General features: G+C 36.2%; 1 protein-coding gene across 11 annotated transcripts in view; it reads right to left on the bottom strand.

Annotated features, from left to right (window-relative positions):
* The window catches only part of NUP98 (nucleoporin 98 and 96 precursor), an 85,021-nt gene that overhangs the window by 33,714 nt on the left and 27,196 nt on the right, over positions 1-24,111 (bottom strand). For all 11 annotated transcript variants that reach the window (XM_081539289.1, XM_081539291.1, XM_081539295.1 and 8 more), the window contains 6 exons: positions 23,053-23,145; positions 16,450-16,590; positions 12,530-12,663; positions 10,724-10,911; positions 2,598-2,714; positions 1,115-1,413 (listed from right to left, as the gene is read on the bottom strand). In XM_081539289.1, the coding sequence (XP_081395415.1) occupies positions 1,115-1,413; positions 2,598-2,714; positions 10,724-10,911; positions 12,530-12,663; positions 16,450-16,590; positions 23,053-23,145 (972 nt within the window). The remainder of the gene's footprint in view (positions 1-1,114; positions 1,414-2,597; positions 2,715-10,723; positions 10,912-12,529; positions 12,664-16,449; positions 16,591-23,052; positions 23,146-24,111) is intronic.

Genomic DNA, 24,111 nt, shown 5'->3' with positions numbered 1-24,111 from the left:
AGCCTGTGCAGCCACCAACTAGAGAGTATCCCCAGCTTGCTGCAACTAGAGAAAGCCCGTGTGCAACAAGACCCAGTGCAGCCAAAAATAAGTAAATAATTAAATTTTTTAAATGTTTTAAAAAATATATTAAAAAAAAAAACAAAACAGGAAACGGAATTCCCTGGCAGTCCAATGACTCTGTGCTGTCGCTGCCGAGGGCAGGGTTAAATCCCTGCTTGGGGAACTAAGATCCTGCAAGTCGCATGTCGTGGCCAAAACTTAACAAAAACAACAACAAACTAGGAAGAACTAATCTATGTGACAGAAACCAGACTATGGTTGATTTCTGGAGATGGGAACACAAAGGAGCTTTCCAGGGTTAAAGAAATATTCTCTCTTGAGTGTATGTGTTTGTATATATGAGTATACACACACACATATATATGTGTGTGTGTGTATGTCTAAATTTATTGAAATGAACACTTAAGACCTATATACTTCACTATACGTAAACTGTATCTCAGTTAAAAGGGGAAGGGGAATGTAATGATAGTCAAAACCCAAATGAGGTAAGTCAGCAAAGAAAAAAAGGCAAACTTAAAGCATCCCATCAAGATACTTCAATCTTGCAGTTTATGCTATTGTCACAGATTAGTTGGCATAAACTAGCCAGCTCATTGTTGGGGACAAAAAAGAAAAACACAGAACTGAAGTGATAACATTAACATCTGAATGCCTACTCTAGTCTGGCATTATGGTCCGTATACTTAAATTCAAATCTAAAAAAAATCTCATAAGTAATTACTGCTATAATTTTAATTAAAAAAATGAATAGGCAATCTATGTGAATTTATGAAACTAGAAAAAGTTATAAGGATAGTCCCTCTTGCTACAAAACTTGGGGTATTAAAATATAACAGGATAATTAACGAAATGAATTTTGACTACTCCCAAGGTACAAAACAATGTGAATTCCAAATCAACCATAGCATTAGTGACAAATGTTCAAATGTTAACTTTCATAAAAATGCAATAAAAAATATTTAGAAGTTCAGATAGCTAACTTCTATTACGATGAAAATATGTGATCAATAAGAGGTCTCAAATGACTGGTAAGAGATCTGAATCTGACCTGCCGGATGTATATGGTAAGTACTATTTTCGATTTCTTCTCGGTCATCCTGCAGGGACTCCTCATGAAAAGAGGTCTCTTCACTGCTTCCTTCCAGTCCATTCCGCAAGGCAGCACGCATGTTTAATGCAGCGATGGTATCATCTACACTGTTGCTGCTGTTATGTTTATTTCCAGCACTTTCTGGGGTTTGAGGAATGGGTTTGGCAATAGGGTTAGTATAAAAACGTGACACAAGAGAATCATCTTCTCCATCCTGCTGATGATTTTCATCCACTGGTTTGCTCAGAAAACTGAATCTGAAAAGGGAGAAAGTAAACAATACTATTTTAGCCCCTTGTAGTATAACAGCAACAATCAATCATTAGTAGGCCTTCATTAAGTATCTGACACTGTTCTATGTAATTCTATGTATTAAAAATTCACTTAATACTTATGGTAATCCTATAAAATAGGGTGCAATCATTCTCTGTATTTTACAGAAAACTCAGACACAGAAAAATAACTTGTCAGGGTCACAAAGCTATAAGTGCTAGAGTTAGCACTGTAACCCACGAAGACTGAATGTAGATTCCATAATTTTAACTGATCTATTTTAATGAATGAATGAATCTGAGTGTCACAATTTTTAGCTTAAAGAGGGGAGGGAGTATTTACTATGTGGGGGTCAAATTATCAGTAGTGAATTTCATAATATAAAACTGAAAAAATTTTGATTTTTAATATTATAATCAAGAGAGTATTAGAAAATGCTTCATTATTGAAAAATCAAATTAAAATTTTATCTGAAGAGGAAAAAACAGGAGTGCAAAGACATACATACAAGGATTTTTCACTGAAGCGTTATTTTGAATATAGCAACACCGAAATAATCTAAATATCCTCTAAAAGAGAACTGACTGAATTATCTTACATTCATAATAATGATTACAGAGTCACTTAAAAAGAGGCAGGTTAGCCATATCACGATGACAGCCATATTGATAGTAAATGGTTACAGAATATCATTTCATGCATAACCACTATAATATTTAAGAATATATTCAATAAATAAATTTCTAAACCATTAGAAAATATGCTGAATTACTAAGGATTACTGTATATACTTGTACTTTCTCCTTTATATATTTCTATACAGCTTTGAGGGGGGAGTTGGTTACAGTTGTTGTGTATCACTTTAATAACTATCACAAACAAAATCTTATTTTAAGAGGGGTAAGGGGAGTCACATGCATGCTAACCCTGTCCAAAACAACATACATGGATGCCAAAAAAGTTCTGCAGAACTGAATCAGAAAAAAAAAAATTTTAGTGTCTATAGTATTCGATAGGTAAAAACATGACATAACTTCTAGGTGCTCATATGCCGTTGTACTTCCAACTTCGTAAAATTTCTTGAATGAATAAATACTAAGCTCAGAATCTCTTCTAAAGGAGAACAAGGCTCTCGACCAGAAATAACCCAAAAGAACATTCAGTTTACCTCTCTCCATTTTCTGGATAATCAGATGGTGAAGCTAGATCTTCTGAATCACGATTAACAGGAGAGAATAGACTGCTATTGTTAAGGTTTTTCAAAACCAATTTCTTAATGCTCTTCCTATAAACAGAGATCAAAAGAAAAAAAAAAAGAATTCAGGCACACAAAATTACACTAAAGACTATCTTAAAATCTCAAGTGGAAAGGGAACTCTTATTCAACTCATGTGCATCTAAAACTGACCTAACAAGTTCAGTTCACCAACTCGGCTCATAAATAAATAACCAGAACATAAGGTCTCAAATATATTACACTCTGGTGTTCAGAAGAATAAGCTAATTAAGCACATCAAAACCAAGTAAGAAATACGCTTGAAAATACTCTTCCTTTGCTGAACTCCATAAAAATTTGTCTAGACACTAGTTCACTCCCCACACTGTCATGCATTTCAATTATTTTTCTACATGCCTTTTTTCTCTTTAAAAATCATTTTTTAATTTTCTTGGCAGTCAGGATTTATGACTGCTCCTGCATAGAACTCGGCATGTTGTTTTGAAAGAAGACTGTTGTTTGACTCTTTTGCGATCCCAAGGACTGTAGCCCACCAGGCTCCTCTGTCCATGGGATTTCCAAGGCAAGAATATGGGAGTGGGTTGCCATTTCCTTCCCCAGGGGATCTTCCCTACCCATGGATCGAACCCATGTCTCCTGTGTTGGCAGGTGGATTCTTTACCACTGAACCACCAGGGAAGCCACTGAAGGAAGAGAGATGTTTAGATGAGGAAGGTTTCTTTAAAAAAAAAGACAAGAAAGAGGGGTAAAAACCTCTGCTATCCAATGATGTAAATGACCATGAATATCTAATACATTCAAGTTTGTGTACAATAGGTTCTACTTAAAGCAAGAATCTCTATAGTATACCAGCTTTAAGTAGAAAAAACATATAAAATGATCTTAATCAACCTCCACTTAAAAAGTCACTGGATTAACTAATACACTCCATTCCCTCTTCTTAAAGAAAAAACCAAACATTGGGAATTCCCTGGGGGTCCAGTGATTCGACTCTGTGCTTCCAGTGCATGGATTCAATCCCTGGTTGCGGAACTAGCTCCAGCATGCTGTGTGGTGTGGCCAAAAAAAAAATAAACACATCGTGGTGTTTGTTCCTTACTTATGTATGCTAGGTATATTCCTCATTGTAATGGTGCTATTAAATAAATATCAAGTAAGCCAATGAAAGAGGCAATTGACAACAAAAAATTATTACTTTCATGAAAAATAAAACTTGCCCTTCTATTGATGGTAGACTAGGTAATGAGGACTAATTCTCCTACAGAGGATCACCAGAAACCTCAGAACATGAAGAGCCAACAAGATGGTAAAAAATGACAGTACCAGTAATTTGAGGGGATAGTGGCACAGGGAGGTGTCCTATACTTGGGGTTGCCTTTCTCCTGGAGACTTTTCTGATACCAAGGGCAAGGCTAAGAGGCTGATGGTGAACTTGACAGTCTTGTGGGACTAGAAAGGCAGAAACTAGAATCTAGAGCCACCAAGGGAGTGAGGCACTAATGGATGTCACTGATTTTGTGTTGGGACCTGCAAAGTCTCTACCCCTGCAGTTAAGAGAGAACTAAAAGTAAAAAGCACAAGGTGTGAAGCTCAGCTTTGACTCATCTCAGTAAGCACCTGTCATTAAAAAGAACTCTTAAGATCAGTATCAACATCCTTGAACTCATTACTGTCAGTTTTCTTCAAAGAAGATAAATGGCCAATAAGCACATAAGATATGCAACATCATAAAGGGGATGCAAATTACAAGGATGAGGTACCACTTCAGCCCCACTAGAATGACTGTTATAAGCTGAAAGACAAACCAGAAAACAAGTGCTGACAAGGGTATGGAGAAAATGAAAACAATGTGCATTGCTGGAGGTAATGTAAAATGGTGAAGCTGCTGTGGAAAACAGTTTGGCAGTTCTTTAAAGGATTAAGTACAGGGGCTTCCCTGGTGGTCCAGTGGTTAAGAATCTGCTTTGCAATGTAAGGGACATGGGTTCAATCACTGGTCGGGGAAGATGCCACATGCCACAGAGCAATTAAGCCTGTGCACCACAGCTACTAAAGCCCGAGAACACTAGAGTCTATGGTCTGCAACAAGAGAAGCCATTGCATTAAGAAGCCTGAGTACCACAACTAGAGGGTAGCCCCCATCTCCCCAACTAGAGAAACCCTGCTCACAGCAACAAAGACTCAGTGCAGCCAATAAATAAATAAATTCTATTAAAAAAAAAAAAAGGTTTAAGTACAGAATTAATGTATGACCAAACAATTTCAGTCCTAGGTATATACCCAAAAGAACTGAAACAAGGGACTCTGTACTTGTACATCAACATTCATAGTAGCACTATTCACACAGCTAAAAGGTGGAAACAACCCAAATGTCCATCAATAGATGGAAGGAAAAACAAAATGTGGGATAACCATATGGTGGAATATTATTCAGCCTTAAAAAAGAATGATGTTCTGATACATGCTACAACTTAAAAGTGAAAAAAGTAAAGAACCTTTAAAACATTATGCCAAGTAAAATAATCCAAACATGAAAGAATAAATTCTGCATGATTCCCTGCACATGTGGTATCTAAAACAGGCAAACTCTTACAGACAGAAAGTAATATAGAGGTTAAAAGGAACTGGAGGAAGAAGAAAATAGAGAATTATTGCATGGCAGTAAGTTCTGGAAATACTAGTGGTGGTAGTTATACAATATTATAAATCTACTTAACATCACTGAATTGTACTTGACAGAACACATATTTTACCATTTAAACGATTTTCATGTATATCTTACCACAATAAAAGTTAGTAAGTAAAATAACTAAAAAGATCACAAAAATCTCCATGTTAATTTATACTCTTGAATAACCCAAGACTCAAAAAACTCTATGAAAATCAGAAAGCATTTATCATATAACTATCATTTGAATGTTAAGAGTACTCCGTATCAAAACTTGTGGAATATAAATAGAGCTGAACTAGTAATAAAAGCATCTCTAAAGCAAGTATTTGGAAAGGAGCAAAGTTAAAAAAAAAAAGTGAGCATTTATTTAAACAAAGGACAGAAAACAAATACCATAAAAGGTGGGGGGGGGATTAAAAATAAAATTAAACATTAGTGAAAATATGATAAATTAAAATTAATGAAAAAGGAACAGACTAGAGAGCATCAGTAATGCCAGAAGGTTAGTTCTTTGAAATGTTAAATGAAACTGGCAGATCCCTGACCACACTGCTACAATGACACAATGAGAAGGCACAAACCACCACCATGTCAGGAATGAGCAGACACATTCCTACAGATTCCACTAAAATAAAAAAGACAGTAAGGATATTTTTAAACAACTTTATGCCAATAAGTTTGGAATTTTAATGAGCTGAAATGAATATTATAAGAACATAACTCATCAAAAGTGACACAAGAAATGAAAAAGCTTAAGTTCTATAACTTTAAAGTCAACAATTAAAATGAAACACCTTACTGCGAACAGTATCTTCACGAGTATCCAACATTTAATGGGGGAGAGGAGAAGCCTATCTTACATCAAGCCACCCAGAAAAGAGGAAATGATCCAATTTGTTTGTGAGGTCAGCATAACTTTTATACCAAAACTGGGTAAGAAAATTTTAAGAAAGGAACACCCAAGCCAATCTAAATCAGAAACACAGAAGGCAAAAAAAAAAAAAAAAAAAAAAAAAAGGACAAAATTTTACACAGTGAATCCTACAAGCAAGTTACTAAACACTATCAGGAACTTTGGAAAGGAATTAGGAGCCAACATGAAAGGGTTCCTGTCGGCCAAAGAAAAAAACCACCTGATCAGCACAAAAAATAACAGCTGCAATGGACAGAAACACAACAAACGGGTGAGGGAGGTGGGGAGAGTGAAGATGGTTTAATTAAATGCTTCACATGAAGAACACATGACTAGAAGGCAAGGAACTTAAATACAGAACATAAAAACAGTGTCAGGCAAATGTGAAGAGGATGGAGGACTAACTTAGCAAATACAAGACAGAATACCATTCGGTCAGGTCATGTTTCAAACAAACATTGACAAGAAAGCTGGAAAATAAAATTCTGTTTGAAAAAAATATATTTGTATTTAAAACCAGAAACATAACAAAATACTCCCCCTGCCTGACAGTTCTCCCAAACAACACATCCTCAGACAAGCTTTCCTTCATTATTCTCTACTGGTCTCTCCTACAGTGGCAATCTCTACTTCTTTCTGTAACCTGTCTCACTTGTTATTACTCTACGTCAGCATCTCTCTTCCCCCACAGACTGTGACAGAGGAATGCGTCTGGTTCACAGCTCTATCCCCAGAGCCCATCACACTTGCATGTAGTGGTTTGTGATAAATGTCTGCTGAATAAAGGAATGAACAGAGGTATTCAAGAATATTTCTAATTCTGTCATTCAGAATAAAGAAAATTAATGGCTTGTTCTATAGAAAATTTCCTATGACTATGATGTAAAGGCAAAAGAAAAGACATGGCACCAGTAAGATTCTCACACTTGTCAAGCTATCAAATTCCAGAGCAAACCGAGTACAGTTCTAGTGCTGGCCATCAGAATTCTCTGCCATCTACATTTTTCACAGAACTAGAACAAAAAATTTCACAATTCATACGAAAACACAAAAGACCCCGAATAGCCAAAGCAGTCTTAAGAAAGAAGAATGGAGCTGGAGGAATCAACCTTCCTGACTACAGATTATACTACAAAGCTACAGTCATCAAGACAGTATGGTACTGGCACAAAAACAGAAACATAGACCAATGGAACAAGATAGAAAGCCCAGAAATAAACCCATGAACCTATGGGTACCTTATTTTTGACAAAGGAGGCAAGAATACACAATGGGGCAAAGACAGCCTCTTTAATAAGTGGTACTGGGAAAACTGGACAGCTACATGTAAGATAATGAAATTAGAAAACTTCTTAATACCATACACAAAGATAAACTCAAAATGGATTAAAGACCTGAAGGAAGACCAGACACTATAAAACTCTTAGAGGAAAACATAGGCGGAACATTCGACGACATAAATCAAAGCAAGATCCTCTATGACCCACCTCCTAGAGTAAATAAAAAATAAATAAATAAAATAAAGCAAATAGATGGGGAAACAGTGAAAGAGTGGCAGACTTTATTTTTTTGGGGCTCCAAAATGACTACAGATGACTGCAGCCATGAAATTAAAAGACGCTTACTCCTTGGAAGGAAAGTTATGACCAACCTAGACAGCATATTAAAAAGCAGAGACATTACTTTGCCAACAAAGTCTGTCTCATCAAGGCTATGGTTTTTCCAGTGGTCATGTATGGATGTGAGAGCTGGACTATAAAAAAAGCTGAGTGCCGAAGAATTGATGCTTTTGAACTGTAGTGTTGGAGAAGACTTTTTAGAGTCCCTTGGACTGCAAGGAAATCAAACCTGTCAATCCTAAAGGAGATCAGTCCTGAATATTCATTGGAAGGACTGATGCTGAAGCTGAAACTCCAATACTTTGGCCACCTGATGCGAAGAACTGACGACTCATTGGAAAAGACCCTGATTCTGGGAAAGACTGAAGGCAGGAGGAGAAGGGGACGACAGAGGATGAGATGGTTGGATGGTATCACCGACTCAATGGACATGAGTCCAGAGTAAGCTCTGGGAGTTGGTGATGGACAGGGAAGCCTAGCGTGCTGCTGTCCATGGGGTTGCAAAGAGTCAGACATGACTGAGTGACTGAATCGAACTAAAGTGAAACAGTGAAGACAGTAGTAGATGTGCTTACAGAAGTAATGGAAGATCAGTTCTTAGAGGGCCTTATATGCCACTATAAGCAACTTGGCTTTTATACGCTGAAGTATGAACCACTACTGAGTTTTGGACAGAACAGTGACATGGGCTGATTTACATTTTAAAAGAATCACTATTAACTGTATTTCAGAACAGAATGCATAGAAACAAGGATAAAAGCAGCAAGATTAGTTAGGAGAATACTGTAATAATTCAATCAAGAGATGATGGTGCCCTGGATTAAGGTAATTAGTGGCAGTGAATGTGGTATGAATTGGTCAGATTCTGGATAATTTTTAAGGGTAGAACAAAGATGTGCTAAAGGCTTAGATATGAGGTGTATGATAAAAGTCAATGATGATTCTGAAAATTTTGGCCTGAGCAACTAGAGTGATAGAAATGCAATTACGTGCAATAGGAAAGGCTTTGGGTGGAACAGGAGTTCGTTAAATTGAAGGAGATGAAGGAGATGATCAGGAGTTCGTTAAATTTTGGACACATTAATTCTGAAATAAATATAAGTGGAGATGTTGAGTATGGCTGGATACTGGATATAAGAGTCTGAAGTTTGGGAGAGGTCCAGGCTGGAGATAAATGTTTGAGAATTAGACTACAGATATTAAATCACTCTGGAGGTGAATAAAGATAATGAGATCAAGAGTTGAGTCTAGGAATCAGGAAGAAGAGGGAGGAGCCAGCAAGGGAGACAGGAGGAGCAACAAGTAAAGTAGGAGTAAAACTAGAAACATGACTGCGGCCATGAAATTAAAAGACTCTTGCTCCTTGGAAGAAAAGCTATGACAAACCTAGACAGCATATTAAAAAGCAAAGACATTACTTTCCAGACAAAAGTCCGTATAGTCAAAGTTATGGTTTTTCCAGTAGTCACGTATGGATGTGAGAGCTGTACCATAAAGAAGGCTGAGCATGGAAAAATTGATGCTTTCGAACTGTGGTGCTGGAGAAGACTTCAGAGAGTCCCCTGGACTGCAAGGAGATCAGTCCTGAATATTCACTGCAGAACTGATACTGAAGCTCCAGTACTTTGACCACCTGATGCAAAGAGCCAACTCACTGGAAAAGACCCTGATGCTGGGAAAGACAGAAGGCAGGAGGAGGATATGAGAGAGGAGGAGATGGTTGGATGGCATCACCAACTCAATGGACAGGAGTTTGAGCAAGTTCTGGGAGATGGTGAAGGAGAGGGAAGCCTAGCGTGCTGCAGTCCATGGGGTCACAAAGGGTAGGACACGACTGAGCAACTAAACAACAACAAAACTAGAGAAGTAAATCAAAGAGATGTGACAGTTGAACCGTGTACTTCTGACATATTAAGTAAAGACTGTTAACACCACCACAGAAGCAGAAACCAAGAAGGGGATATGGTGTTAACAGCAAAATGTCTGCCTTTCCACTCCAATTCCTTCTATTTGCATATCATACTTGTCGATTATAAGACCTGGTGATACTGCCCTGAAAGTCGCTGATCTGATGACTGGACTAAACAAGGTGAACCTAAGCCCTTTTTATCTACTCTATACCAAACAATGTGTTAAATGCTGGGGACATAAACATGAATAATACACAGTCCCTGCCTTCAAAATAATCCAATGATATTCTAAGAAATGTATAAAATTGGGCTTTCTGTTTCTTCTTATGCAGCAGCCCACTATACTCTTATGGGCAAAAAAAGGAGTGATAACTTTTCATACTTTATTAACACTCATAGACAAAGAACTACAAGAGATGAACTCCCATTTTACCCCTAAAGCCTTAAAAAAAAAAACTTTATGATTAGAAAAGTACTTGGTGTTTGAAAAAAGCCGCCTGTGTGTATGTGTGTTATGTATATGTGTACAGTACTTCTAGAAAAATAAACTTAGAAATGAAATGCCCTAAAATTACATCTCCAGATGGTAACTACTGTTAATACTTCGGTATGTATTTTTCTTCAGTTTTTCCCCCTATGTATATATACCAACACTCTAATAAGGCATGTGTGTATACTTTAAAATTTTCAATGTTTACCAACTCTTCTATATACTTTCCTGTGTTCTGTGTAATTATTATTATTTAATATCTGTATTATGAGAATTGAAACAAATGTGTGTGTGTGTGTATATATTATATATATATAATATATATATAATACAGAAAGAGATGTTTTTTCTTAACTAGTTTGGCCAATTTGAGTTTAAAAAAATAGTACATGCTCGAATGGAGAGAGTATCACAGAAACATATACACTACCATATGTAAAACAGATAAACTCACTTGGGCATGAACGCTCCATTGGCTAAGGATGGTTCATCGTCATCCAGTCCATCAAAAAGATGTGACTTGGCTGTGCCTGTTGTTTGTAAAGCCTTTGGTCGGACTCTGGTGGCAGGGCGGGGTGTCAGTTTATAATGAGTAGGTGTAGTGAGAGCCTTTTGGGCTGCTGGATTTGTTGGTTTCAATCTCTGAAAAACAAAAAAAATCAAGGATAACTAGTTTAACTCAAGTATGGTACTGGCCCTAAAAACCAGAAGACTAGCTTTCACATCTGATCTCTGCCATTCACCAGCTAGATACCTCTTGGAGTCTCAGCTCCCAGAACACAAGGATTTCTCACCCAACTTTGTATGAATGTGTGCATGCTAACTAAACTGCCTTTATTTCTCTACAACTGTTTTTCATTCATCTCACCAGCTCCATTTCAAATGGGTTTGTCTGACTTGTTTCAAAACGTAATCGAGACATTCCATTTCAAGTGCCTCACAAATCAAAATGTCTTAACAGAATATATTAATATACCTTGTGCATTTCTCTTCATCTTACAAAAGAGAAAAGCCTGCAATTGTTTTGCTTTCTAAAACAAAGATGACAATATTTATGTTCATTTTAAGAAAATGTAACATCAAAATTCTAAGCCTAATTATTTTTATTTTTTATTATTCATTTATTTATTTATTTAATTAAATAAAACATCTTCAAGAAAAACAGACACAGCCATAAACAATTTTTATGCAATATAAATCACTGAAAAATGTATAGACATTAAAGAAACCCTGTGCCTCCTAATTCCTCTCTTTATCTCTTGGCAACCATGAATCTACTGTCTCTATGGATCTGTGTATTCTAGACATTTTATATAAATGGAATCATTGTCTTTATGTTTTGCTTAACTTAGCATTGTTTTCAAGATTCATTCACACTGTAGCATGTCATTCCATTTTATGGCTGAAATGATATTCCATCATATAGATATACAACATTGTGTTTATCCATTCATCAGCTGATGCACTCTATTACTGCATACACTAAACTAAAGCTGCATAAATTTAATAATGTACAAGTCTGATTGTCCTCACTAGATAGCAAGCTCTTCAAGAAAACATTCTTGTTTATTTTCATTAGGTAACCTCAGTGCTGATCACAATGACTAGTCAGACATAAATGACTAAATAATACTGTATACTGAGCAACTTATCTTAATTCTCAACATTGAATAGAAATACTATTGCCATTTTACAGATGAAATTCAGAGAGGCAAAAAGAGATGCCCAACATCTCACAGACTGTAAGTGGTAAAATAAGGATTAAATGGACCAAAGACTACTTTTAATGCCACACCACAGTGAGCAGAAGATCATTTCTAGAGCCTACGAGACTAAGACAATTCTATGTAGAAATCAGGAGAAAAAAATTTTGATTTGCCATTTAAGACATTATGATGTTAAAAAAAAGAAAGACATTATTATGCTAGAGAAATCAGCCTCCAAGAACCTTAGTTTGCTCAACTATAAGAGTATAATATCTGATTTATTTCAGGGCTCAGCCTTAAAAAGTCTCAGCCTTCACCTCAGTCTAACACTCATTTTCACTGTCATGCTGCCTTCCAGATACAAAAATAATTTAGTTTTTTGTACCCCTGGCCTACTGAAAAGCATAAATAATGTGTCTTAAAAACTTAATTACAAAACCAACACAAGATTGTACAGCAATTGTCCTCCAATCAAAATTAAGTTAAAAAAAAAAAATTACACCTAAGTTTTCCTACTCTGAGAACTGATTTTATTGAAATTTCCTTAAATTTACCTCTTCTTTCTTCTTAGGGTCTGACATGGGATTCCGGAAGAGAGGAGAGTCTCCGAAAGGTGAGTATGTCAGACTATTGATGTGCTGTTGGAGAACAGCCTGCTGGGCAGCAGAAGCATTTGGATCTGTCAAAGCTTTGTAAAAAAGGAAAGAAAAGGCAAGATGTCAGTCCAAGGATCCAGTGCCTTAAATCAAGAGAACTCAAGACTCCCTTCAAAATGTTCAGACTCACTCAGTAGCATTACTGGTAGAGAGCAGAGGAGCAAACTGTGAAGAAAATCACACACTCTAAAAGATCAAAGATATAAGGAGCATTTCACAGGAGACAACACACATAAAATTTTACTGAGGTATTCATTATTGCTAATAATCAAAGACATGTAAACCACAACAACCTTGAAGACATTTTATATCTACTTCATTATCAATGGCACAGCTGTATAAAAAGGGATACAGTATGACTTTCAGAAACACTGCAAATTGGTTTAATCGGTCTAAAAGAAACAATGACAGTACATAGAGCAAGTACTGTTTTTATATTTTTTAACATAATAATTTCAATCATGGAAATTTAACCCAAAGACTGAATTAAACTAGAAAGAAAATAAAGAAATGTTTGCAAGTGTTCACTGAACATTATCTGCAATAGTCAAGACTTGGAAACAACCTATGTCTGACATTAAGTTAACACCTGCAAAAATCATGGTTCATCAACATGATGGATTAAGTAGATATTAAAAATGACAATGTGGAAATAAGATCTCTTTGATTCAACAAGTAAAAAATTCCAGAATAAAAAATATTAAGTACACTGAGAACATAGAGGAAGAAAGGTAGCAAACAAAAGTGAAAATGGCTGTATTTCGTCCTTATATGAGACAGGAACAATGATCTACAATTGTACACAGTAAAAAGAAACCAACAACAAGTAGTCCCACAACTATCTGCACTGTACCTTGACTTTGCAAAGAAACTTCTTTGCAAGATAAATATTTCAAAATCAAATAATGATAAAAAAATCACAGTGATTTCATTTTTAGAAATAAAATACTTTTTTCTTTATAAACATTTAAAATAAGGCTAAATCCAAAATATGATAAGATAATTAATATAAAGGGGGTACCATAAACAAAAAGATTTTGAAAAACTTAAAACAACAGGGGGGAGAAAGATAAGAGGAGCACCAACAACAAACCTAGAATAGAAAATTAAAGTAAAATTAATGAAAAGGAGGTAGATCTACCTTAGTCAAATTGAGCTTTCTTAAAACTGGATGTATTCACTCAATACTGAAACACTGTATGTTGATGTGTAAGGAGAGAGTACAAATTTGCTCAGGAATGTGAAACCCGGGGGAGATGTCAGTTTGAAGAGATCATAAATTGTCTGTGCTCAGAAAGTTCCTAAATCCAGTTTCAGACTACTGCTGAGAAAAATATACAGGAAGTAGCTTTTGATACACAGGGCTGCACAATAACATGATGTTTTTCTGTGGACTATACAATGAGACTGAAGAAAGCCTGAATGCTTTTATTAAAGAACTCTAATATTCACTAATCAGTTTGTCACATGACAATCAATTATGTATTAAAATTAAAAAAACACTGATCAGGACCAGCATTTAACAAATATAGGTCACCTTTCCTGGGCATGCTCAAATAAAAACTTCCTCAACTAATCCAAACATAATTAGGAATGTGTGCAAGGATGTCTTTATTTCTGTATGTTTAAATATAAAATCCACTCTATGTTAACTAGATTATTTCTAATACAGAAAAGAGAGCTGGTTAGTTAGCAAAAATAAGAGAACAAGCAAACATTAGCATTAGTGAAGCTACCACTGATTGCTGTTATCGTCAGTTCTGGTCATAAAAGTTGAAAACATGCTGAAAATCACATCATGATCAAATGATTAAAGAGATAGAAGGATTAAAAACAACTACTCTACCCTGTCATCTTCCTAATCAGAGTTTTAAAGAAAAATTGCATCTAAGATGAATGCATCTAAAATGCATCTAAGATGCAATTTTGGATGCTAAAAAGGAACTTTCAGAAATGAGAAAAACAATAAAAATCCAAAAAGATGATTCAGAAGACAACAAAAAACCTTGTAGAAAGTAGAAACATGAGTTAAAAAAAAAAAAAAATCAAACATTAGGACAGAAAAGGTCTGTGAATTCTCTGGCAGTCCAGTGGTTAGCACTTGGCACCCTCACTACTGGGGCCCAGGTTTGAAACCTGGTTGGGGAACTAAGATGCCACAAGACTCACAGTGTGGCCAAAAAAAAAAAAAAGAAAGAAAGAAAAGGTGTAAGCAAATCACAGAAATTTCAGAACAAAGAGACAATCCTAAATGTTTGCGGGGGTGGGGGGAACAAGTTTCAGAAAGGCATGAAACTTACCAGTAACGGTTAACGCAAGAAATAGAGTCAAAGTTCTGAGGGTGAATTACTTTCACACCAGAATTTCATAATAAGTGTGTGGAACAAATGAAGATGTTTTCAGAACTGTAAGCAGTCAAAGTTTATCTTTCATATAACCTTAACTTGAAGATATATTCCAGAAAATTTCGGAAATAAAGAGAAAAAAATCTATATCCAAGACATATCAGTCCCCTGTGAGTAGACTTGAAGGGAATATCCCAGAGAAACACTGAAGGCCCAGGGAGTAAACAGAGTTCACACTGCTGCAGGACAGAGAGATCAAAGAATGAGGCAAAAGAATGCTGATACCACCCTTAAGAATTTGGACTAATGTAAGGTGATATGGGCAGATAACGCAAGAGAAAAAAAATAATTAGAAGTTCCAGGAGAAAGAAATAGCTGTATGAGAACAACTTACTTGGCTAAGGAGCAATGTTTTCATAGTTATAATAAAATGCTGTGTTCCTTTACAACTTTTATTCTTTCCCCAAAGAAAAGAAGACAGTAAGTATTAGAAGAACGTACTTTATTAATACAAAAATATAAAAAGGGCAAAGAAATGAGAGAAAAAGAAGGGTACTATTAGCCTTACTTGATCATGAGGACTCAAGAAATACTATCTCCTAGTTGACACAGTAAAAGTATGTAAGGACATGGCTTAAATTTGCAAAGGCTTCTCAAAATGTGAAACATGAGGATTATATCTCTTCTTCACCCATCTCAGTTACTCTGTATCTGCCAGGTGATATCAGTTTTTTATTTTTGGTAAAATATAATTTTCTTTAAAATAAGGTATTTAAGGGACTTCCCTGATGGTCCAGTGGTTAAGACTCTGAGCTTCCAACGCAAGGGATGCAAGTTCAATCCCTGGTCAGGGAACTAAGATCCCACATGCCATACTGCATGACCAAGAAAATAAAAAAAATAAAGAAACAAAAGAAAATGGACAATTTTTTTAAAAAAAGAAGATGTGTAAGTCACAAAGTAAGTTAATTTTAAGTTCGAAATAATAATAAAGTGGCAGGCAGACATCACAAAAACTGGGAAGGGATATTCAAATGAATGAAATATGAAAAACTTTAATAGATAAAACTTAAGGAATTCAGTACACACAGACATACTGGGAGAAGCGAATAAAGAACAGAGGTGATCAGTGAGTTACATTCTCATCTATCATTAACAAGTTAAATATATGTAGACTTAAGCAAAATACAGCAATATAAACATATCACTTACAGATACGGACTTATTTATACACCAGATCAATTAGAAGCTGCAACACAAGTGATTTCTTTGCGGGCATAAGCCTAGAAGTGAGGAAGCAGGCAAAACTGGATCTATTGTTAAGTCCTTCCACACTACATGACTGTTTAATGACTTGTATGTATGTACCACTTAAGGAAGGATGGAATAGGGTAGCGTGGAAATTCAAGTCAGCAAGTTAAGTATTAGCAAGAAATAAACCAAGAAAAGCCTTCTAAAGTGACTGACACTTACCTACTGGGGCCTGGGGGGCTCCAAAGCCCAAAGTGGCTGTCGTTGTATTAAATCCAGGGGCCCCAAAGGCTCCTGTACCAAGGGGCCCTCCGAGCTTAGGTTGGTTGTTCCCAAACAAAGATGCCTGTCCAGCACCAAGAGCTATGGAGACAAGAGGAAAGAAAAAGCGCCACAGAGGATCCTTTGAATGTTATGTCAGAGGGTCAGTTACTTAAAAATATAATACATTTGGAAACTTCATAATAACCACTCATTTCAACAAAAGAGCTAATACAGTAAATGCTACTTATATGCCAGGCACTGTGCTGAGATAGTTATGTCAGAGGCATACTTAACCTCTCTGTGCTTCAGCTTCCTCAACTATATAACATGAGATAATACATAGCTTAGATATTTATCCTAAGATTAAAATAATACACACATATTAAGCATTTAGGAATCTGGTAGAGACTAACATCCATTAAATATTAGCTACTATCATCTCATTTAACCTTTACAAATCTGAAGTAGGAACTATTATCCCCATTTTACAGAAGAGAAAATGGAAGGTTTAATAAATTAGTTCAAAGTCACAAATGTAGTAAGTGGTAAAACCAGAGTTCAAACCTCAATGCATCTGACAATCAGCCAGGGCTCGTAACTGCTACTGTATAGATCTGTAAAGAATTTTAAAATTGTCTCCTTAAATTTCTGCATCTGCAAATCAAAACATTCAACTGAACCAATTAAAGCCTAATGAATCATGTTTATGAACTGTGTTGTTGGTAGTGATTTTTTTAAAGTGTAAAATGGGAAGAATTCAATTTTTTAAGAATAAGCTACTGGCATAAATTAAAGGTACTTTTCCACTAGCCTGCCACTCTCAAAAAAGTTATAGTTATTGGCAATTTGGAAGATCTGATGTTCCTCTCAACATATCCATGCTTCCTGACAGAGATATGGTTTACCAGGAAAATCACTTCAAACATATATACTTGGGATGTCAAAAATACCGAATGGAAACAGCTGTGAGACACAATCAGAGAAAAGGACAGGCAGTTTATACTCAGAGAAGCATACAGTATAAATTAATGAGGGTGACTCCGAAATGGACAAAACATTCCCTAACTGTTCAACCTCATTAATAACGTTAAGAAGATAACAATACAGCAATGGGATTATTTCATCTTTAAAAACCCAGTTTTGAAACAGGGAATAAGACTTAACCCATTAGAAATTGGTAAAAATCCAAAGAAAAACTAAAAATATATTATTCCTTCAAAGGACATAGCTTATAGCAAAAATTTTAGGATTCTTTTTTATCCCCCAGATAACAAACACGTCCTTACCCCTAAATAAAAGCTTAGATAAAACCTGAACATATAAAATGGGTAAAAATTTCTGTTCTGGATGGGTGTGTATTTGCATTAGCCCTGAAAGAAGAATCAGGAAACAGTCTAAAAATCACTGTATTTCAGTAAAGCCTACAAAATAATAAAAACATACACTCAATGCATAATTAAAGGACTTACACAAGTTGAGGGATACTCTGATGTGATAATGTCAATTTATGAAATGTGTCATATTCATGATTTGTTGTAGGAATCATAAGGAAGATATATTGGGGGCACCATGGTAACGGTGTTCTTAAAAACTCCAAGTATGCTCAAGGAATAAGTAAAAATAAATTCCTTTGAGACTTTCTAATGAATCTCAGAATGTAATTATATATATCAGAATGTCAGAATATATCAGCTTTGGGTAGATTATTCTGTATATCTTAGTCTAACAAACTTTACTAAATCCCACAGAGTAGGAGAGTAGGTTTGATTCCTGGGTCGGGAAGATCCCCTGGAGAAGGTAATGGCAACCCGCTACACTATTCTTCCTGGAGAATTCTATGGATAGAGGAGCCTGGCAGGCTACACTCCATGGGTCGCAGAGAGTCAGACACCCCCTTAAACTTATCACTACTTCATGGAAAATATTAAAAACTAAAACTCCTTAGTAATATTACCAAGCAATTACCAAGAAAATGGCATACTACTGATATCCCTGTGAAACAATTACTATCCCTGTGAAACAAGAAACTGACCTACCCATAATTTAATGAGTGTTCCTTAATGTGAGCACACTGGGAGAAAAAAAAAAAATCATGTCAAAGAATACTATAACATTTTATACTGATTGGTCACTTAAATCTAAGTGTACAAAAAATTTATGTATTTGTACATTTAAGGTTTCTACAGCCTACTAGTCATGAAGTTCCCAAAGGCCTATGCTACATGAAAATGTACTTCTGTTGAGGCATGAGTTTGAATCTCTATCACTCAAAGCAAGAAGCTATATAAGAATACCCATTTAGCTAGTTGAGTTCAGTTGCTTAGTCGTGTCCAACTCTTTGTGACCCCATGGACTGCAGCACGCCAGGCCTCCCTGTCCATCACCAACTCCTGGTGTTTGCTCAAACTCATGTCCATCAAGTCGGTGATGCCATCCAACCATCTCACCCTCTGTCATCCCTTTCTCCTGCCTTCAATCTTTCCCAGCATCACAGTCTTTTCCAAGGAGTCAGTTCTTCGCATCAAATGGCCCAAGTACTGGAGTTTCAGCTTCAGCATCAGTCCTTCCAATGAATATTCAGGACTGACTTCCTTTAGGATGGACTGGTTGGATCTCCTTGCAGTCCAACGGACTCTCAAGAGTCTTCTCCAACACCACAGTTTAAAAGCATCAATTCTTCGGTGCTCACCTTTCTTTATAGTCCAACTCTCACATCCACACATGACTACTGGAAAAACCATAGCTTTGACTAGACAGACCTTTGTCAGCAAAGTAATGTCTCTTTTTTTTAATATGCTGTCTAGGTTGGTCATAGCTTTTCTTCCAAGGAGCAACCGTCTTTTAATTTTGTGGCTGTAGCACCACCTGCAGTGATTTTGGAGCCCCAAAAAATAAAGTCTCTTGCTGTTTCCATTGTTTTCCCATCTAGTAGCCATGAAGTGACAGGACAGGATGCCTTAGTTTTTTAAATGTTGAGTTTTAAACCAACTGGTTCACTCTCCTCTTTCACTTTCATCAAGAGGCTCTTTAGTTCTTCACTTTCTGCCGTAAGGGTGGTGTCATCTGCATATCTGAGGTTATTGATATTTCTTCTGGTAAGCTTGATTCCAGCTTGCACTTCAACCAGCTCAGCATTTCGCATGATGTACTCAGCATATGTTAAATAAGCAGGGTGACAATATACAACCTTGACGTACTCCTTTCCCGATCTGGAACCAGTCTGTTGTTCCATGTCCAGTTTTAACCGTTGTTTCTTGACCTGCATACAGGTTTCTCAGGAGGCAGGTAAGCTGGTCTGGTATTCCCATCTCTTTAAGAATTTTCCACAATTTATTGTGATCCACACAGTCAAAGGCTTAATGTTTCTTTCAAACATGGGAAATGTTGGTAAAGAACATTTCCAACGGCTGATATGATAGCTGATAGCTCAGTTGGTAAAGAAACTGCCTGTAATGCAGGAGACCCCAGTTCGATTCCTGTGTCAGGAAGATCCGCTGGAGAAGGGATAGGCTACCCAATCCAGTATTCTGGCCTGGAAAATTACATGGACTATATATAGTCCATGGGGTTGCAAAGAGTCAGACACAACTGAGCAACTTTCACTTTCCCTAAAACATAGTCCAAAGCTACAATGTTATTCTAATTGTGATATCATGCAATGCAGAATTCACTAATGAGGGCTGCTGCTGCTGCTGCTAAGTCGCGTCAGTCGTGTCCAACTCTGTGCGACCCCATAGACAGCAGCCCACCAGGCTCCCCCGTCCCTGGGATTCTCCAGGCAAGAGTACTGGAGTGGGTTGCCATTTCCTTCTCCAGGGCATGAAAGTGAAAAGTGAAAGTGGAGTCGCTCAGTCGTGTCCGACTCAGTGACCCCATGGACTGCAGCCTGCCAGGCTCCTCCGTTCATGGGATTTTCCAGGCAAGAGTACTGGAGTGGGGTGCCATTGCCTTACCTAATAGTATCTAGACACATTCCTCTCAAAGACAAAAGCCTGCTTTAGCAGATGTAACCATCAAAGAATTTCAATAGTGTGTACTCAGTGATCACAATTCTCGTTTCCCTACATCATCTATTGGTGCTATGATTAGGGGTGTAAAGTTCTTTATTGATTTTATTTGGTTTTTAGTTTCTATGGGCAAGGCATCAATTAGGACTATATAAAGGAATGAAAATGAGATTCACTGTCTGTGAGGCTCAGCTGTTCAAGAAAAACCAAATATATTCAAACAAAAAGACTGAGATATTACATTACTGTGAAACAGAAGACAACAGCATCAAGAAAAAACTTATAGACCACTTTACAATCTTGTACTACAGAATAAAGTACTGCAAATCATAGTCTGCAAGACCCAGAAACCACAGTGGAGAGAATGACAACTTTTGACCACATAAAAATAAAACTTGTACATTAAGATACCATAAATAAAATTAAATAATAAAGATAGAGTGGAAATATCTGGTAACAGACATTGGAGTAGCACCTTACCCAAGCTTAGGTTTACAGTTCATAAACTAGAGTCAAAACTACCTTGAAAAAGTCCACACCAAAGCTAATCTTTCCTCTGGGATTAGACAAGAACACTGATGTCAGAAGTTATACTCTGCTTAAATTTAAGGAACACATTGTACAAAAACCCACAGATTTTTAGTTTTCCTTTCTTGCAAAATATATGTTGTGGAATTTGAGTAAGCTCAAAAGCTCACAAAGTTTTCCATACAACCAAAAAGATTTAATATCCACAACATATACAACATTATCAAAAGTAAACAAAAATCAAATATAAATAGAGAACTAAAAGATGAAAACAGCCAGTAAACATACACAAAGGTATCCCACACTGGTAATCAGCGCAGTGCAAATTAGAACTACCACCTTTCACTATCATTCACACAAAGATGAAGAAAACTAACAATATGGGAAGTGTATGAAAAAGGGAGCATTTTTATAAAATATGAGCAAAAATGCAAACTGGCATTCTTTGTGGAAAGCAAATTAAAATCAGTAAGACTGACCAAAATTCAAAAATATGTGTATCTTCTGACAATTCCCAGTTCAATCCTAGAGTAACACTACCATACACAAAATTATATAACACAGATCTTCACTACTGCATTGCTAATAAAATCAAATAACTCAAATGATCATCAACAGGAGAAAAATTAAAACAAATTATGGTATATGTAAGTACTCATGTGTTATGTGTGTATATATATATATTTACACAATGGAACACTTAATAGTTATTTTTAAAGAAATGAGTTTGATCTACAAATATCAACCCAAACAAAAAATATATGCCCAAAATGTCATGGGAAATGAAAAAAAGAAAAAAGAAAAATGAAACAAAGAATATAGAGTAAGGAAGCTGCTTTCAGTTTGAAACATTTTTGACCACAGCACATAATATGAAACACACTGAGACCCATAACACACACATATATAAAACTAAAAGTTAAATCAATATTTAACCTTGCAATATACAATGATTTTTTTAATTCTAGTTAATTTTAAAGAATGCTGGTTGCAATCAACTACATTAATGTTATATCACCTGATATATCTCAGCCTTTGGTTTAAAAAACACTGGTGTAGGACATGGCTTCAAGAATATCACAAAAATTCTCTATATAAAACACACACAGCATACAAACATACATGTGTGTATATACATATATGAAAACTGTATATAAAGAAGTCCGACAATATATATGCCAAACTTTCAATAGTTGTTACTTCACTATTGAAAAGTATGGGCTTTTCATGTTACTCCTGTTACTGACTTTTTAAGACCTTATATCTTTTATTTTAAAAAGAAAGGGAAACAGTTCAGAAAGTACAAAATAAGGTTCTATTAAAAAGGAGATGACAGATAACTGGACAATAGAAGCAGAGACCATAGAAATAAATGGTTTGCAACTAAATGACTCACCCATGGTCAGATGAATTGGGGAAGTAGACAAAACTCTATGCTTAAATTACCCTGTAAGCACTTACTCATTCTATGACCATCACCCTCTCCAACTGTTTAAAACAGCTGGGCAAGTAGAAGGAACAACGTCTTCAAAGGCATTGAAAAATAATTATCTATGGCAGGAATGGAGACAAAGCCTTGACATTTTAGCTCTATAACAAAGTGAGAAGAATGGAAAAGCATGCACAGATCTTGCAAAACCTCAATCTATATGTTAATTATTTCAGCATGTGCTCTTACTGCTGCATTATTATTAGGGTAATAAAGCTTACTTAACTAACAGTTCAGGGTCTCAGGGACTTGTCATCATACTGACAGGTCTCACATTAAGTACTGAAAATCCCAGGGAGACCAGGACTATCAAGAGAACATTTCGTAGAAAAGGAATGAATACACAGCTTCTAAGATAAATGAGCCAGTGTTTTAAAGCCTGGTAAAGCATATGGGAATGTTTCATAAATCTGTTTGTGAAAATGACAATCTACAGGCCTCTTATTTTCATACATATGATCAAACTGAAGTCTTAAGTTCCAGCAGTTAGAAAGCCAAGTTGTATCACTTGCTAAGTCTCATGGTATAATTCCTTACCTGTTCCAAATCCCGCACCAAGCCCAGTTCCCAGAGTGCCAGGTCCTGGTTTACTTCCGAAAATACTATTCCCACTGGTATTTGTGCCGAATCCTAGAAGGACAAAAGAGTGAGTCGACTGTACTTTAACACAATTCTCAATTTCCTGTACAAGGGAATTTAAAACAAAGCAGTCTGACCCTAAGTTTTGCATCCTTTCATTTTTTGACATTTAGAAATCCTAAATGGCAGGCTAATTTAACTTAAAATTTTTTTTTGATAACCATAAATAGACCTCACAGTCTTCCTATTTACTTAATTACATTTTGGACTTAATTCAGTATAGGATAATATCCAGTATTAAAGCAAAGTGATTGTGCTTGAGCTTGGGGAACATTCCCTTTGTAAGACTCAGAGCCTCCACTGTTCTTTTTAAATTTAGTTAATTTATTTGGCTGCCTCAGGCCTCAGTTGCAGCTTGGCATGTGCGATTCTTAGCTCCCTGACCACTGATCAAAGCCGCATCCCTGGACCACGAGAAAAGTCCTCTCAAAGCCTCCATTCTATGCTTCATGCTTAATTAATAGAAGAAGAAAAATAATTCCCTCAAATTTTCACTGAAAAATAAGACAGTCAACCAAGACACTTCACTGAGCCTCAAGGTTCTTGCTCAGTGAAGATTACCTATAAAAATCTCTTTGTTTTGAACAGATGGACCTTGTATGTATGGATAGTAATGTGTGGCTGTAATCACACATTGAGAAGCTTTAATGGTGTCAAATTCAATCAGCTTATAGGAGCACGCAAGGACTCAGCTAGCTAATAGTAAAAAAAGATAATGAATAATATCCATGAATAACTTTGAGTTGAATTATTTCATTAGAGGTGACGGAGAGCTGAACAAAACCATCCTTTCACTGTGACCCATTGTTAGAGAAAATCCTGTGATTCCCTTCTAAAATCCACAGGTCTCCCCACAAAGACACGTACATCATATCACACTACTGCTGCTATTATTTCTCTTTTGTTCACATATGTCCACACTTTCTGTGCTCCTTTTGGAGCTAAACATCAACAAAA

The sequence above is a fragment of the Giraffa tippelskirchi genome, chromosome 11 (assembly GCF_054371585.1).
Source record: "Giraffa tippelskirchi isolate mGirTip1 chromosome 11, T2T-mGirTip1v1.2.pri, whole genome shotgun sequence".
NCBI lineage: Eukaryota > Metazoa > Chordata > Mammalia > Artiodactyla > Giraffidae > Giraffa > Giraffa tippelskirchi.
The sequence above is the reverse complement of the archived record's forward strand: the minus strand, read 5'-3'. Positions and strand labels throughout refer to the sequence as shown.